We start from the raw sequence: 14,510 nt of genomic DNA on the forward strand, positions 1-14,510 counted from the left end.
AAAGTGAAGCTGTGTGTTACTGGAACGAAATGCAACTGTAACACACACATTTTGCAGACACAGCAATGTACAATTTAGCAACAGTATTTCCATTCCGCCCTTCCCTTTTGATTTCCTCAGGACTTCCCAGCAACCACAGAGCTGCAGCAATCAGTTGCACACATCTTCTCCTGAACACTTCTTGCTTGAGCATCTAGACTTCTCTGAACTTTTTCCTTCAACATCTCTGGCATGGTACTTTGTGCTTGGTTCTCCCTAATGCAATCTGTGGTCTCAATGATCATATACTGTTTTGCAACTTATCTGGTAAAATGATAGGACAGTTGTAGGCCTACCAGATCCAGTATAACTGCACAGACATTGCACTGAAGCTGTGAAGAACCTGGGACTTCAACCCCTATCAGCCAAGCATGGACAGTGGACAGGTATGTTGGGAATTGTAGTTGAACAATATCTGGAGGGTCAAAGGTTTCCTACTTCCTGGACTAGAGGAATGTTCAGGAGACATCTTTATCTACAGTTTCACAATCTACCAGTACTTTTCACCTGCATTGTTGGCTTTGATGATGCTGTTGGCAGGGCTAGTGTTCTTCACAGAGCCAGCCTTCTCAGGTTTTCTTCTTCTGGTTTTCTTGCTCTCTTTCATTGCTGCCAGCTCCTCCTCAACCAAGCGCTGTGTATCCAAGACTTTCTGGGCTCTTTTTTGCTGCAGCTCCTGGCAGAAAAAAAATGGTGTTAAGTGTTCTGTTATGGTCCACTTGCTCCTCCATTTGCAGCACTGGCAAATAAATACATTCCAAGCTCTGAACAAACCGAAGCAATGAACTGATCCTCCCTTAATGTCCAAGGCAGGCAATGCTGGTATCAAGCCCCTACCTGAATGGCTGCTCGTCTGGCAAGACGTGCCTTCTCCTCTCGAATCTTTTTCCTCTCCTCATCTCGCCTCCGCTGCAAATCCAACATGTTGCCCTCCTCTGTGTGTTGCTGCTGCCTTTCCTTAAAAGGAGTTGAGGCAGAAAGGATTTTCAGGTGTTATTACCAGTTTCCTATTCTGGTACAAATGACAGCTGGGTTCCCCCGCTCCCCGCAAGAGACACTAACACGTGGAGATGTTTTTATTAAGGTATCAAGAAGCTCAAGAAATAAAAAGAAATTCAGACATTCTGTACATTTCAGATGCGGGACAATTAACTGATTTAGGGCTCTGCTACTACCGGACAGGATGAGAAGGCCTTGCTAATAGCTTTTTGCACAGCTGTAACCACACTGCTGTGTTTTGCAACTTATCTGGTAAAATGATAGGACAGTTGTAGGCCTACCAGATCCAGTATAACTGCACAGACATTGCACTGAAGCTGTGAAGAACCTGGGACTTCAACCCCTATCAGCCAAGTAGTTTCAGTTTTTGATAGAAAAGAGAAACAATAAGGACTGGTGTAGAGTTTGGATTGTTTCAGAGCAGCAGTATCAAATTTGAGTTAAAGAAAGCTGTTCTGTAAATGCACTAATGAATAAATCTCTCTCAAAAAACCCAGTTTTTTCTGTTTTCTTTTTAAGCTACCAGTCCAGGAAGAAGAGAAGAGGCAAGCTGGATCAGACCAAAGGCCCCTCTAGTCTAGTATCCTGTTCTAACAGTGCCAACAAATGCTATAAAGAAACATACTGCCTCTGACAGTGGAAGTAGAACAAAGCCATTACAGCTAGTCAGTGGGGGTCGGAGATCTGGAGAAGTATATGGACAGCATCTGATGAGATTTCAGAAAAGGAATGAACAGAACTTCCTGAAAGTGGGAGAAGGTAGGTTTCAGTGTCCTTCATAAACCCCACTCACTTTTTTCAGGTCTTTGCCAAACTATGCTCTTTGAAAAAATGGCTCATAGAACTGTAAAAAATGGCCAAATGTATGGATATCAGTAAATCAACACAACTTACTTCGCTGAGTGGCAAAGAACTGGAAAAGTGCATCCAACATTAACCGCCCTGCCCTGAGTATTCTGATTAACAACCAGAACCTTTTGTTTTATCTGAGAATGGTTCCTCCAATAAGAAGCTACTCCTTATCAGCAAATGTCAGAAGAGGAGATATCACTTCTGACTCAGCACCATATGACCCCAAATGAACAAAACTATTTGGGGAACAAAGAACCGTTTTCCTTAATTCTCAGCAAACATGAAAGTCCGCTTTATACAATGCATGTATGCCATACATACCTCTCTTTTGGAAGCTAGTAAGTGCCTGAGCTGGGCTGCACCTTCCTTGTGCCTCTGAGAGTGTCGTCTGTACCAGCGCTGTATCATCACAGCAGCCAAGTTGACCTGGTTAATGAACCTGAATGGGTAGAAAGTAGTTAACAAAAAGTAAGATGGTTTTCCAACCACAAATGGAAACCCTGCCATGAAGCAGGCAGAGACACACACAGAGAGAGATGCCATGCTGAAAGAGTGGCTCTTGCCTATATAGCTCCTGTTTAGAAAGAGCCCCCTCACCTTTTTTCTTCTTCTTAGAAAACAATATAAAGTCCAACGCTCAGTTCAGAGGGATATATTTTAGACAAACGTGAAAGGAAATCAGGCCCCAGAACTATTTTATTAGAGCCGATAAAATGTGAAAGGACTGACCTATCAGCTGGAAATCATCAAACGCACCTGTTAAAGCTGCTAAGCAGCAACATATTATGTACCCTTCCTCTCATCCTTCTGCATAACTTCCCAACATCTCCTCTGGTTATCTCTTTTGTTGCCAGTGAATTCACGCTTACCGCTCCGCCTCCTCCTCCGATACTTCCTGCCTCCTGAGGGGGTTACTGCTACTGCTGTTATTATTGTTCCGAGCCAGGATATTGCTGCTGGAAAAGTTTTTCTGGGACTTCATGTAGCTGCTACTCTCGGTGTCTTCATTGGAAGTGGCTTTGATAATGTTACTAAGAAAACAAGACAAGAACACTTCAGTCAGAAGCATCCTCTGTATTGCTCAATGGGTTGTTAGCATGCCATACTACCCAGTGATGGACACGTGTCTATTTCCCAGAGTGTATTGATACTGTGTTTTTCTCAAGGATACTGTCCTTGGTTGACCGCCTTGGGAAAGAATATGCTCCTCACCCACTAACATAATACATTATTCACCCCCTTTAATGACATTTTGCAAGTGTCAAGTAAGTCCTGCTAAATCACTCCTGCATTTTCATCTACGACGGCACTTGAATTGGTCAAGGGATGAGCACCAAACATGCAGTTGGGAGGGGAGAGGTTTTAAAGGAAGAAAAACCTTAGCATTTGGCGTACAATGAGGGAAGCTCCTTTTGCTCATATACAGCCCAGTTGTGCGGATCGTGAGTCTCTGGACTAACATGAATATGAGGGCTCTTAGAAACAACTGCAGTCTATTTTTTCCTAGCAAGGAAGCTTAAAAATAAAAGATTCAGGAGCAAGTATGCTTTCATTCCCACAGCTGTGCATGTGTATCTATGCCTCTCTTGTTGAAAAGCACTACTCCCCCAATGGCTTGCCCATACTTGAAGTGTTGGGCAGGCTGCCACAGTTAGGCCTTCCCTGGCCCCTTCCAACCAACCTATGGTGCCCACTGGAAGGATGGCTGTGAAAGAACTTACTTGAGGGAGGTTGTGGCCTGGTTGGAGCTCTTGGGCGCAGCTGCCTTGTCCGCAGTGGAGTAGTTATTATGCACCATGGTGGTTACACAGTTGCCCATTGCACCTTTGTTACTCCTCGTAGGAAAGAAGGGCAATATGTTAGCATATTGAAGGCTGTGGGCCAACATGTGCAGACTTCAATCACAAACCTTTAGGACAAGGGTGGCTAACCCACCACCCTCTAGATATTGTTAGATTCCAACTCCCATTAGAGTCAGCCAACGTGACCAATGGTCAGGGATGGTGTAAGCTGTTCTCCAACAACATCTCAGGGGCCACAGGAAAACCATTAACTGCTTAGACAGGGTTCAAAAGAAAATAGGGAAAAAATCATAATGGGGGAAAATGTCTGAAACAGGCTTCCCAGGTCTTCACCTGGAAAAAAGTGTCAAGGCACCAGGCTGCAGTGCTGTCACTGTGCTTGTTGCCCTGTGACTTCACTGGTACTTCATAAATTGTCTCTCCTGTCCTCTTGGGAGCAAAATATTGCTTCCCACAACAGGTGGAAGAGGAGACTGAATGAAGGAATCAGTGGAGTGGACATGCGGTGACTGCACCCTCTCAGTGAGTTTTCAAAGGGAAAGGCACTATTACCAGGCGAAGACCTGGCAACCCTAATTTGGAATGTGAGAGCACTAAGTACAGGCTAAAGGAATGAGGCCACATGAAAGCACACTGAAGCGCAGTAGTGCTGTTCAACAACAATGAAAGCAAAAACGAAGTGGAAATAATTGTTTTGGCTCAACCCTATTTTAGATTACAACCTGTAGCTAAAAAGAGACTGCTGTTCCTTTTCACATGGTTGTCTCCAGACCCTACTCCATTAATACTCATGGACCAGAAATAATACAGCACCCATCTTCAGCAAAAATAGTGATAGCACAAATCCCACCAGTCAAATTTCAGCTAGACCTGGTTGCCTTTCTTACCTGTTATTTGCAGTGAAGTTGGCTGCAAGTGGCACATAGATTTCTTTCTTCCTCATGCCTGCAGGGGCCTCTTGAGTGCTGGATGGGACAGGAAATGTTCTGGGCTGCTCATCCTGCACAACATAACCAGAAATACACATGAAGGGAAATCACTGTCATTGTATGCGGCAAGTCCTCTCCTGATACTTTTATTCTAACTCATGCAGAGAATCCATCTCAGTCCCACCGTGATTCTCACTGATACCAAAGCCTGCTGGGAGACAAACTCTAGTGGTGGTAAGTTTGTGCTGTGCTGAATGTCCCAGGATGGGCCTAATAAACTTCCAAACCGGGAGTGAGAGTCAGGGGCACTGATTCTGTGTACCCAGTGTTAAAAAGCTACACAAGAGCTTTCAACCCCTCAGCTAATGACTGCTAATCCAAATTCCATACCAGGAGCCAAAGTCATTAGCACAGATTACACAATACAAAAGTATGGTAGTAGTACCATAACCACTTACTTACTTACTTACTTACTTACTTACTTACTTATCTATCTATCTATCTATCTATCTATCTATCTATCTATCTTATTTATTGGCTGTCCCATAACCTGAATTCTCCAGTAACACTTCCTTTGAACACCTTTTTGCCCCTACTTCCTAGTTCCAAGTATAGCACTGTAGTGCTAGACAGAAGCTGCTGCTTGGATACAACAGAAGAGCATGCCTTTCTCCATATCTTACTCTTAATGCTGCACTAGCATTTAGTGTCAGTGGGGAGATAGCCTGTCCTCTTGTCATGACCAGGGATGGCTGTAGCCTTGTGGCAGGGGGCAGCCTTTCCACTGCTTGTTTTTTAAGGAGAAAACTATATCCCTGTGCTGGAGAGCACAGCACTCCTCAACAGCTGCCTGTGCAAGCATATTCTACGCTGTACTCACCCCAGCAACAAGAACGACAGCTGAATGGGGGAAACACACTGACATTTGAAGGGTGGGGAAATGTCCCCCACCGCCGATGCATTAGCTAAGCAAAAGGCTTAGATCCTTTGTGACAAAATGTTTAACTGGAAAGGCTCCAGATGCCTTTGCATCTGGAATGCTTTCTGGAGCTATCTGTGTTAGCATAAGAAGGCAAATGGAACAAATCTTAGGATTCCATTGATCTGAAGCTCCTCTGGCACTTGAACTTCCTGTTACGACCTTGCCCTTACCAGGATGTTCCATGTTGTTTTCTTTTCCGGGGAGACTTTACTCAGACTTGCTAGTTTCTTTCTTCCACCTGAGCTGCTTTCAAACAAAGTCAGGAAGTCTCCGTGCTGCTCTACACTGCTGAGAAGCAAAATCACATGATTAGTCAGAAATCTTAGGAGTTTGGTCCATTTCCAGAAGCTGTCCACTCGGCCTGCTGAGCAAAAGGAGAACTCGTTCTCCCCCATAAATTACTACCAAGTGTCCAGGAGTAATTACAGATTGGTTTCAGTACCTTCAAGTAAATGAAATGTATAGAAAGGACAAAGAAAGAGGATTTGCAGAAGGGGGATCCGAATTCGAAAAAATTCTATTGGGAAGCAACAAAAAAAAAATGATATCCAAAATATCCAAAATCTTATTAGAACGGGAAACTAAAGATGGGCTAGTAAAGGCCACGATGATACACTAATATAATATTGAGTTATCAGCATAGGAAAAATTATGGAATAGGGCAATAAATTTCTTGGCATGGAAGTGTTCAAGACAGAAGGGTCTCTGATGCATATGTGGTGGCACTGTAAATATGCAAAAAAATTCTGAGATGGTATCTGAGGAACTGAAAAAAAAATTTAAGCTCATTTTTCCGAAGAAACCAGAAGACTTCTTGCTAGCAATAATAGGTGCAGAGATACTAAAGAAAGTAAAAAATGTATTTCTGCATGCAACAGCAGCCGCAAGATTAGTGTATGTAAAATATTGGAAAGAAAAGATATCTCCCACGAAAGAACAATGGTTGCATAAATTAACTGAATTTGCAAGTATGGTGGCCAAAATAAGAAACTGGGATGAAAAGAAAACAAGAAACAAGTGGGATTGTCTCGGAGAATATTTGAAAAAAGATGGTATTAAGGTAAACTTTCAAGCGGGGATAAATTTATGATCTGCAGTAGAAATGATAAGCAAACTGAAGCGAACTGAAGTGAAAATAGGATGGAAGAATCAAAGGACAAGTAGCAAACCAAAGAAAATGTAGGGTGTCAAGGAAGGTTAGATTGGGAAGTAGAAAAAAAAAACTTTGATGAGATGACATATGTATTGAAATATGCACTGGAAAACGCATAAATAAAAATTAACTTTAAAAAACACACACCCTACTCCTCATTCTGGGGTAAACCCTCAAGAAGAAAAACCAACCAACTTCCCCAAAGAGTTCTGAAAGACATGCATGAGTGAATTAGTTTCTGCAAAATATTGCATTTCAGTAAGAAATTTATTTAGGGCTCACCTAAAGGCACGGTTCACACGCTGGTTAACCTGAGTCGTGCTATTGGATCTTCGTAAATTGTTCATAGCTCTGGAGGTGCCAAGCCCTGCATCGTCCTGAGAGAAAAAGACACACATCAACAATGCTGAATACTTAGGGGTTGACTACCACTTGGATGGCTTTGAAACAAAAGCTTCCTCTTGCATAGATAGAGTGCCCCATCTGCAGCCATCCCAAGATAAAGAAGGTAAGCCCTACAGGTGATACATTAGTAATGCCCCTGGAAGGCAGCTTGAAGGATGCATTCAGGGCTGCTGCCTTGTTACTGGATGTTCCAGTGTGTGTTTCTGGTTTTTTAATGTATAATCATATTAAAAATTAAACCAGTACTTATAAGGAAAAAAGGATAAGCACATTTTTATATACCGTCAAAAATTCCATCTCATGTATGATTATTTTTTCCTATGACAATTGTAACAATATTCAGTCTCAAGAAGTAGATACAGTCTAATTGTAAAATTCATTTTATTTTGCAAAGTACAGGATGAATTGAGTCTTTAAAGTTACCTTGCCCATATGATATACAAGGGGTGGGGCTGGGGATTGATGGAAAACAACCAGTCCATGTAAAGTGCTTTGAAAAATAATAATAATTGAACAGAATTTTCTGTGCATTTAATGGTGTTGTGTGATTGCTCTGTAAACATATCCCATATGCATGATTCTGTACGCAACAATCAAGAGGTCTGTGAAATTACAATTGAGCAATGCAGCCGGGGGTTAAGTTATTGCGTAATTCATGAGACTCAGTGGAAGTTACCTTTAGTGATAACTGTAGGCCACTTTGTCATTTCGAACCAGGAACTGTTGTCATCTTAGACCCAATGATAATGCAAACTGATTAGATGGGCATATGAATGTACTGATCCTTGATCTTTCCATACTCTCTAAAAGTTGCTAGTTATCATAATGCAATCTTATTGAAAAAACAACTCCTCCAAATCCTCAATATTGTGACTGTTTCTGTCCAAATGATATGCTTCCTTTTGTTTACTACAAAATCTGTGCTTTCTATGCTCAATTTAATTTTTTTCTACTTTTTAAATGGCAAAATCTTACATGCATTTTGTTTTGTTAAAGCAGTAGTGTAGGTTTAGGTTTGAAAAGAAAGTATTGCATATATTTCACCTTTTCCTTTAAAAAAGCAAAGCAGCCCCCCCCCCCATGGCATCAGAATTTCTGAAATTTTTTACAGCTCTAGGGTGGTTTTTGTTAACTCTGGGCTAGAACCCCCTTCCGTTATACAAACACAACAATCTTACATGGGCTGCTCTTGTTGTGGACTCTACTAAACACAGAATAAAAGAATGCACAGCATAACCAGTTAAGCTCTGTGATTAAATGAAATATGTTTACCAGGAACATACTTAGAAGACAGAATAAACTTCCAAGGAGAGCAAATCTATTACCCCCACCCCCCAATACTCACTAGGATATTCCTCTTGGGCTTGTTTTCAGTAATGACGGAGATGGAGCGAGCAATGTGCTTGCCTGGAGAGGCACTGCTTGGGCGCTGAAGCACTTGCATGGGCAGCCCTGTAAGACTGAGATCCACACCATTGGCACTGGCACCCTGGAAGGAAGAGCTGCTACCACGGGCACTCTTCATTGTGATATGGGAACGGAGGCCTGGAAGCAAAGGAAAACACAAAGGTGTTATGTTGGCTAGAGGAACTGCTTTCCACATTTCCTATTTTGACCTAAAGCACGGACGAAGGAATAGGGAAAACTCTTGTGAGTATGTTCATAGAACATCTGTCACTGGTTACCTGCAATATCACAGGCCAGCAAATGTCTGTGATGATCCTGTAACCATTATACACAGACCTCTGAATCTCAACAAAGGCATTTACCTTGGCGGTGGCGGCGGGGAATTACTCATCATTTCCAAGCAACCTGATATGGAAGCCATGTGCTTCAAAACTGAAATTGCCCAGTAACAGACACACTTGCTGAGTTGAACATCATCTGGATTGCATGCAACAATTTAGCATGACCCGGAAGCTGTAAGCTGGCTCCCTTGGCCAATAAAGCGAGATGAGCGCCACAACCCCAGAGTCGGCCATGACTGGACCTAATGGTCAGGGGTCCCTTTACCTTTTTATGCATTCCCGATGCAAAAGCCATATCAGGCAATGCTGGTCCCTAAGTATCTAATGGCCAAACTAGAAGATACAGGGGAATCCATGCACAGTCTAGTGGATATGTTTTGTTTTTAAACCACTGAAAAGCAACATCAGATTAGCAGAACATCTCAATGTTTTCCCTCCCTGCCATTTTCTGCCATAGGATGAAACCATAGGATGAAAAATATAGGGTCCTTGTAACTTTTTCCCTGCAGGAAGAACAACAGCTTGGGGAGGGTAATTTTGACTGACATGGGGCGTGAGGGAGAAATGTTATCTAAGTACTCCCTCTGCTGAAATTTGCAGCTTCCTGCCTCTACTTTTCAGTAAACAAACACACAAAACAATACAAAACATTAATGTTAGAACATGGTGTGTGCGCGCGCCACAGACTGCCCAGTTCTGCCCTGACATTACATCCTCCCATGCTGAACTGCCATTCTTGTTTTACAATAATATCTCCTTAGCAGCTCAACCTCTCGTAAGCAGTGTGGTGCAAGTAAGAGAAAAGTCATTACTTCATCACTTTCCCCCCTCACCCTTCCCAGTTGACAACATGTGATAAATGAACCGTTCCTGGCAATGCCAGACACATAAGAGTATATGGGCTTTCAGAAAAGGACAAGGTACAAGTGACTATGAGGCCAAGCTTAAGGATATTCATATGCATTATTTCACACTGGCCAGATTTTATTCATAGGAGTATTTATATGCCTGAACTTTGGCCCAAAGTGAGTCCCAGCAAACTAGTGCATAGAGGGGTACATAATTCTACCAGTTATAGCTTCCCATCCTCCAATCCTCTCCTAGTAAATTAATCTATTCTGATAAATGTTCTCATTTTATAACACACACACACACACATCATATTAGATTAGCCTTACTTGATTTGTCTCTTAACAAAGAAACTGCCCATCCACACACCTATTTCCCTACAAGTGCTTTCAATTGCAAATACGTTGGCCCAGGAAAGATAAACACAAACCTCTCTATGGAAACCATAGACACACACCCCATTGATATGGGTGAAACCAGCAACTAGGCAGCTCATAGCTATTTCATTAGAGAAACAGTGTTAAGATTCAAGGCAGCAAACATGACAGGATGAAACTGCTAAAGTGTGGTCAGGTTTGATATCATTCAAGGCGAATGAAAAGCTTCATACAATCTGTTTAGTTACACAGTTTCATTGTTTACTTTTCACTTTCATTTACCGGTGTCTTGAAAGTTCAATACTCCTGTCGTCTGTATGACAAATTTGGCACTAAAGTACCTGAATGAGGCAATTTCAACGATGCTCCTCATAGTGGTCAGCCGGATTTTAGGTATCACCCTATTTACCCAATAACAAAGAACTTATAGTGTTCCAGTGATGCATTCTTTTAACCTGGAAGCATTTCTTATGCCTACTAGAGTAAACATAGCAAATGCGGCAAAGAAAGGATTTAGAAGGGGTTGGGGCTTGAAACCTGGGCACCTAAAATGTAATTTTTCCCCAAGCCTGATGCTATTTACATTAGATATACCTGAACTACTGTATTTGCATAAGGCTGGTGCCTCTTCAAGAAGGCCGCTGTTTCCTAACAACACGAGTGAGCCTATATGAATCATGCACCCTGGAGTACACAAACATCTTGCGGCACGGTGCATAGTGCTTAACACCAGATCTCACGCTGAAAAATCCAAAGGAGAGAAACTTCAGAGCAGCAGACTAGTCCCTAAAAGGGATGCTGGAGAGACAGGATCGGGAGCAACATTCACCTTTCTGGTGCCTTCCCAAAATACTAGAAACGGGTGGGGAAGAGTTGCTTGTTTCTCCAAAGAGGAAGGGAAAGGCATCCAAAACAAGTTCTAGCTCCTCCTCCTTGTCACAGTGCTTTTTTAACAGTTGCAAAGAAGCACCATCCCAAGATGCAAGCTTACAGGGCCAGGGGCTCTGCAAAAGCCTGGGGTTTGAAGCCAGCTCAGGCACGACTCTACAAAACAATGCAAACGTGCAGCAGCCTGCAGAGTGGCGGGGTTGGAGGCGGGGTAGAGAGAGGATGGCTACTGTCTGGCCCCCCTCTATATCACAAATGGCTCTCTAACACACACTTACCTCACGCAGGTACCCAAAAAACGAACCTCCTCCTTCTCGCTGGTGGTTCAGGTGATGATGGCGAGAGCCGCCGCCCCCCCCCCCCCGGCCCCGCTTCCACACAGGCTCTGTTGGGCTGAGAGGAAGGCCTAGCCTTAAACCGAGGGGGGTTTTCTATCTACACCTCTCCCCCCAAAAAAATGGCCCCCGGAGGCGGCTGCTCCCCCCCCACTTTCTGCCCCACTTTTATGATGTAGGGGCCTAGTCCTGCGCTGGGGTCATTCTCAGACGCAATGCCCGCTCATCCCCCGGGCCGCCCGCCTAGAGCATTATGGGAAATTCCCGCCCCCTGATGCTGAGGCTGCGACTCCAGTCCACGGCCCGGCAAAGAGAGCGAGGGAGACCAGCGGAAGACGTAGCGGCAGCCGCCGCCACCGTGAGACGCACACGCGAACTTAGTGCGAAGGGGAGGCCCGCCTCCGCTTTGCCACGGCATTGGCCAGAGTTTGGAGAGGCCCGGCTCCTTACCGGCTGGCCGACTTGTCCTTCTGCCGGCACCGGGGCTAGGTTGAGGGCGCAAGAAAGGCGGCGGGCGGGAGACCCGCGAGGAGAGAGAGAGAGAGACGTTTGCGGGCTGTGGGGGGGGGGGGGGAGAAGCGTGTAGAGGAGGAGGAGGGGCTTGCACCACAAAGGCGACGACCCCCGACTTAGTCCTGCAACCAGATCAGGCACTTCCTCCCTGTTGGGTATTTTCCCCCTTCGCTCTTTCCAACGGGGGTCTCCCTCTGAACCCTGGTTGCAATTTCCAGGGCTCCCCCCGTTGCCGTCTCTTGCCTGATCTTTTATTTCCCTTTTCTTCCCTCCCCCTCCCCTTTTATGAAGATTACCCGCTCAGCTAATTCTCCTCTGGCCTCCTCGCTGGCCCAAGTAGGACCAATTCAGCCAGCTAGCCCTGGCGATTATCTAATGCTTATTTCCCCTAAATTGATTTCTGAATTTTATTGTTATTCATGCTTTTATACTGTATTTTATGCTGCTTTTACAATTAAGTGTTCTAAATTTGTTGTGAGCTGCCCTGAGCCCGGTTTTTGAAGCGGGAAGGGTGGGGTATAAATAAAATTTTATTATTATTGTTGTTGTTGTTGTGAGATCCAAGCCCCAGGCAGGCTCCTTTTTCTTGCCTTAAAGCGACTGCTGCTTCTGCAGCCACTGCCATGCGTGTTGCTAGTCAACATCGTGGCAGCAATAATACTTTTAACCAGCGCTGGGAAGAGGAAGCCCATTCCCACAACCGACAGCAGTATTTTTATTTATTTTTTCAGTACAGGCTGCTCATGCATACGAGGTTTGGGACCAAAACACCAGCGATTGCTGGCTTGCAATGCAATCTGCATCCCTTCCCTCCCAGGGATCGTGTGGCATGGCGGTTGGTCATCGTAACCACACGGCTGAATCCATTTGAACGAATGAACGCATTCATGTAAATGAATTAGGAAACTTAATTAAGTTGATCGTATCCGTCCTTTTTTTTTTGTCTCTGTAGCTGTTTTATATTTCATGGTGGACTGTTCTTGAAACGTATGGAGCTGATCAAATAAATACCCAATCTCTTTTTCAAAGGTGATGGCAATGCATGCCCATTTAAGGCAGCATCACATGCTCAGCCAGCTTCTTGGTCCCCAAGTAATCTCAACACTATTGCAGCCATGCCTAAGAGACGAGGTGTGAAGGGTGCTTTTGGTAGCCTTGTTAGGCAGTGAGTAAGCTTGACTTCTAACTGCCAGCTGAAGGTAGGACCAGAATATCCACAAATGCTATGCTAATGCTCACAACGTGAAGTATTAAATGAGAAAGGATATTCAATGGCAGTATTGTGGGTGGATTAAAAGGTACAAAACCAGCCCAGCAAAGGAGACCATGATAGGATGCATGAACAGACATAATTTAACTGGTCTGAGTCATCCCTGAAATTAGCATCACTTCAGTTTAGTTCTCACTGTGGCAGCAACCCTTGGCTTGGGCTGCACCACTACAAGCTAGGGCTTTTCCATTAAAACAAACCCACCCTGCATTTGGAAAAGTAGCAAGTTGGGGAGTGGGAGGTAGGGAAATTTTAGTTACAGTTCTTTAGAATATAAATTCTAGGCATCTGTTTTACAAATTGTAAAATTTACGCATCTTGCCTCTGGCAAGCCTTTGGATTGGAATCAGGTCCTTGGTGATGGGAACTCTCTGAATTCAATTGCGTATGTTGTCTCACGTTCAGATCAAAACTATGTAACAGAATGATCACACCGTTTAAATAAACTTCCCTTACCCTGTATACTTCCAGTACCCCGGCTGCAACATCTACCAGTGCCTGTTCTAACAGCTATTTACACTTATTCCAGAGCCACACATTACATAATAATCTACATGCCTTTTATGCAAGGTGCATTTTGATGTTTGGAACAGCACATGAGTTTTTGTATTGTCATTTTTGCCTGCCAACAGGCATAGCTTATGCTTTATTCTTAACCCTGCTGGGTTAAAACAGCAGCAATCCTGTAAGAGTTCTCAAAATAACAGGGGAAATAAGAGAGACGGGGAATACTTAATCCACCCCATTTTGGGACAGGGCAGAACACTTTTCATACACACTCAACAGAAGCCAAACATAGTGCTGATCATAAATCTAGTGTGTGCTCTCAGCTGCAATCTGCATTCCATTGCTTGTGTTTCCATGTTTTATAAAATTTCAACCCAATCCTATGCAAGGTTAGTTTTGCTTAAGCCTATTGGTTTCAGTGGATTTAGGAACACCAAACGGCATAAGTGTGGTTCTTCTCAGATACAATGCAACGTTTATTACCTCCCTCTCCTGTGAGCATCCCTATGTGCACCAACTGAAGGAACAGCTGTGACAAATAGGGATAGTTAGAGCATTAAGAGCAAAAGAAGGAAAACAGGAGATAAGCATCAAAGCAGGATTATATTACACAGCTAGTGGGGACATTGAAAAAAAACTGGATGCAGGTGGGATGAAATGGTCCAGACCTTTGGAGTCAATGCTAGATCAAGTTGTGTGGAGGGAATATTAAAGCTGCCATCTGATACACATTTATTTGGGGGAAAACCCATGCAAATGCAGTGGGATTTACTTCTGAGTAAACATGGCTAGGATCAGATTGCAGCGTGCCTGTTTCTGGCTTGCCTCAAGGCAGGGTGACCAATAGATTTGAGGGTCCTGA

The 14,510-nt window shown here is 43.8% G+C and overlaps 1 protein-coding gene across 14 annotated transcripts in view; it reads right to left on the reverse strand.

Moving 5' to 3' along the window:
• CEP131 (centrosomal protein 131) overlaps nt 1-12,000 on the reverse strand; it is a 30,420-nt gene extending 18,420 nt beyond the window's left edge. For 3 of the 14 annotated variants that reach the window (XM_083596313.1, XM_083596314.1, XM_083596305.1), the window contains exons 1-10: nt 11,302-11,755; nt 8,507-8,706; nt 7,039-7,133; nt 5,774-5,891; nt 4,580-4,692; nt 3,612-3,725; nt 2,760-2,921; nt 2,212-2,329; nt 877-996; nt 547-715 (exon numbers count right to left, since the gene is read on the reverse strand). In XM_083596313.1, coding sequence (XP_083452439.1) covers nt 547-715; nt 877-996; nt 2,212-2,329; nt 2,760-2,921; nt 3,612-3,725; nt 4,580-4,692; nt 5,774-5,891; nt 7,039-7,133; nt 8,507-8,686 — 1,189 coding nt within the window. In that variant the 5' untranslated portion in view covers nt 8,687-8,706; nt 11,302-11,755. Of the gene's footprint in view, nt 1-546; nt 716-876; nt 997-2,211; nt 2,330-2,759; nt 2,922-3,611; nt 3,726-4,579; nt 4,693-5,773; nt 5,892-7,038; nt 7,134-8,506; nt 8,707-11,301; nt 11,767-11,808 lie in introns of those variants that run through there. The other 11 variants (XM_083596308.1, XM_083596312.1, XM_083596316.1 and 8 more) reach the window with 10 other exon arrangements.
• Nucleotides 12,001-14,510: the final 2,510 nt, after the last annotated feature.

The sequence above is a fragment of the Podarcis filfolensis genome, assembly GCF_964270895.1.
Source record: "Podarcis filfolensis genome assembly, chromosome: 2".
NCBI classification, from domain to species: Eukaryota; Metazoa; Chordata; class Lepidosauria; order Squamata; family Lacertidae; genus Podarcis; species Podarcis filfolensis.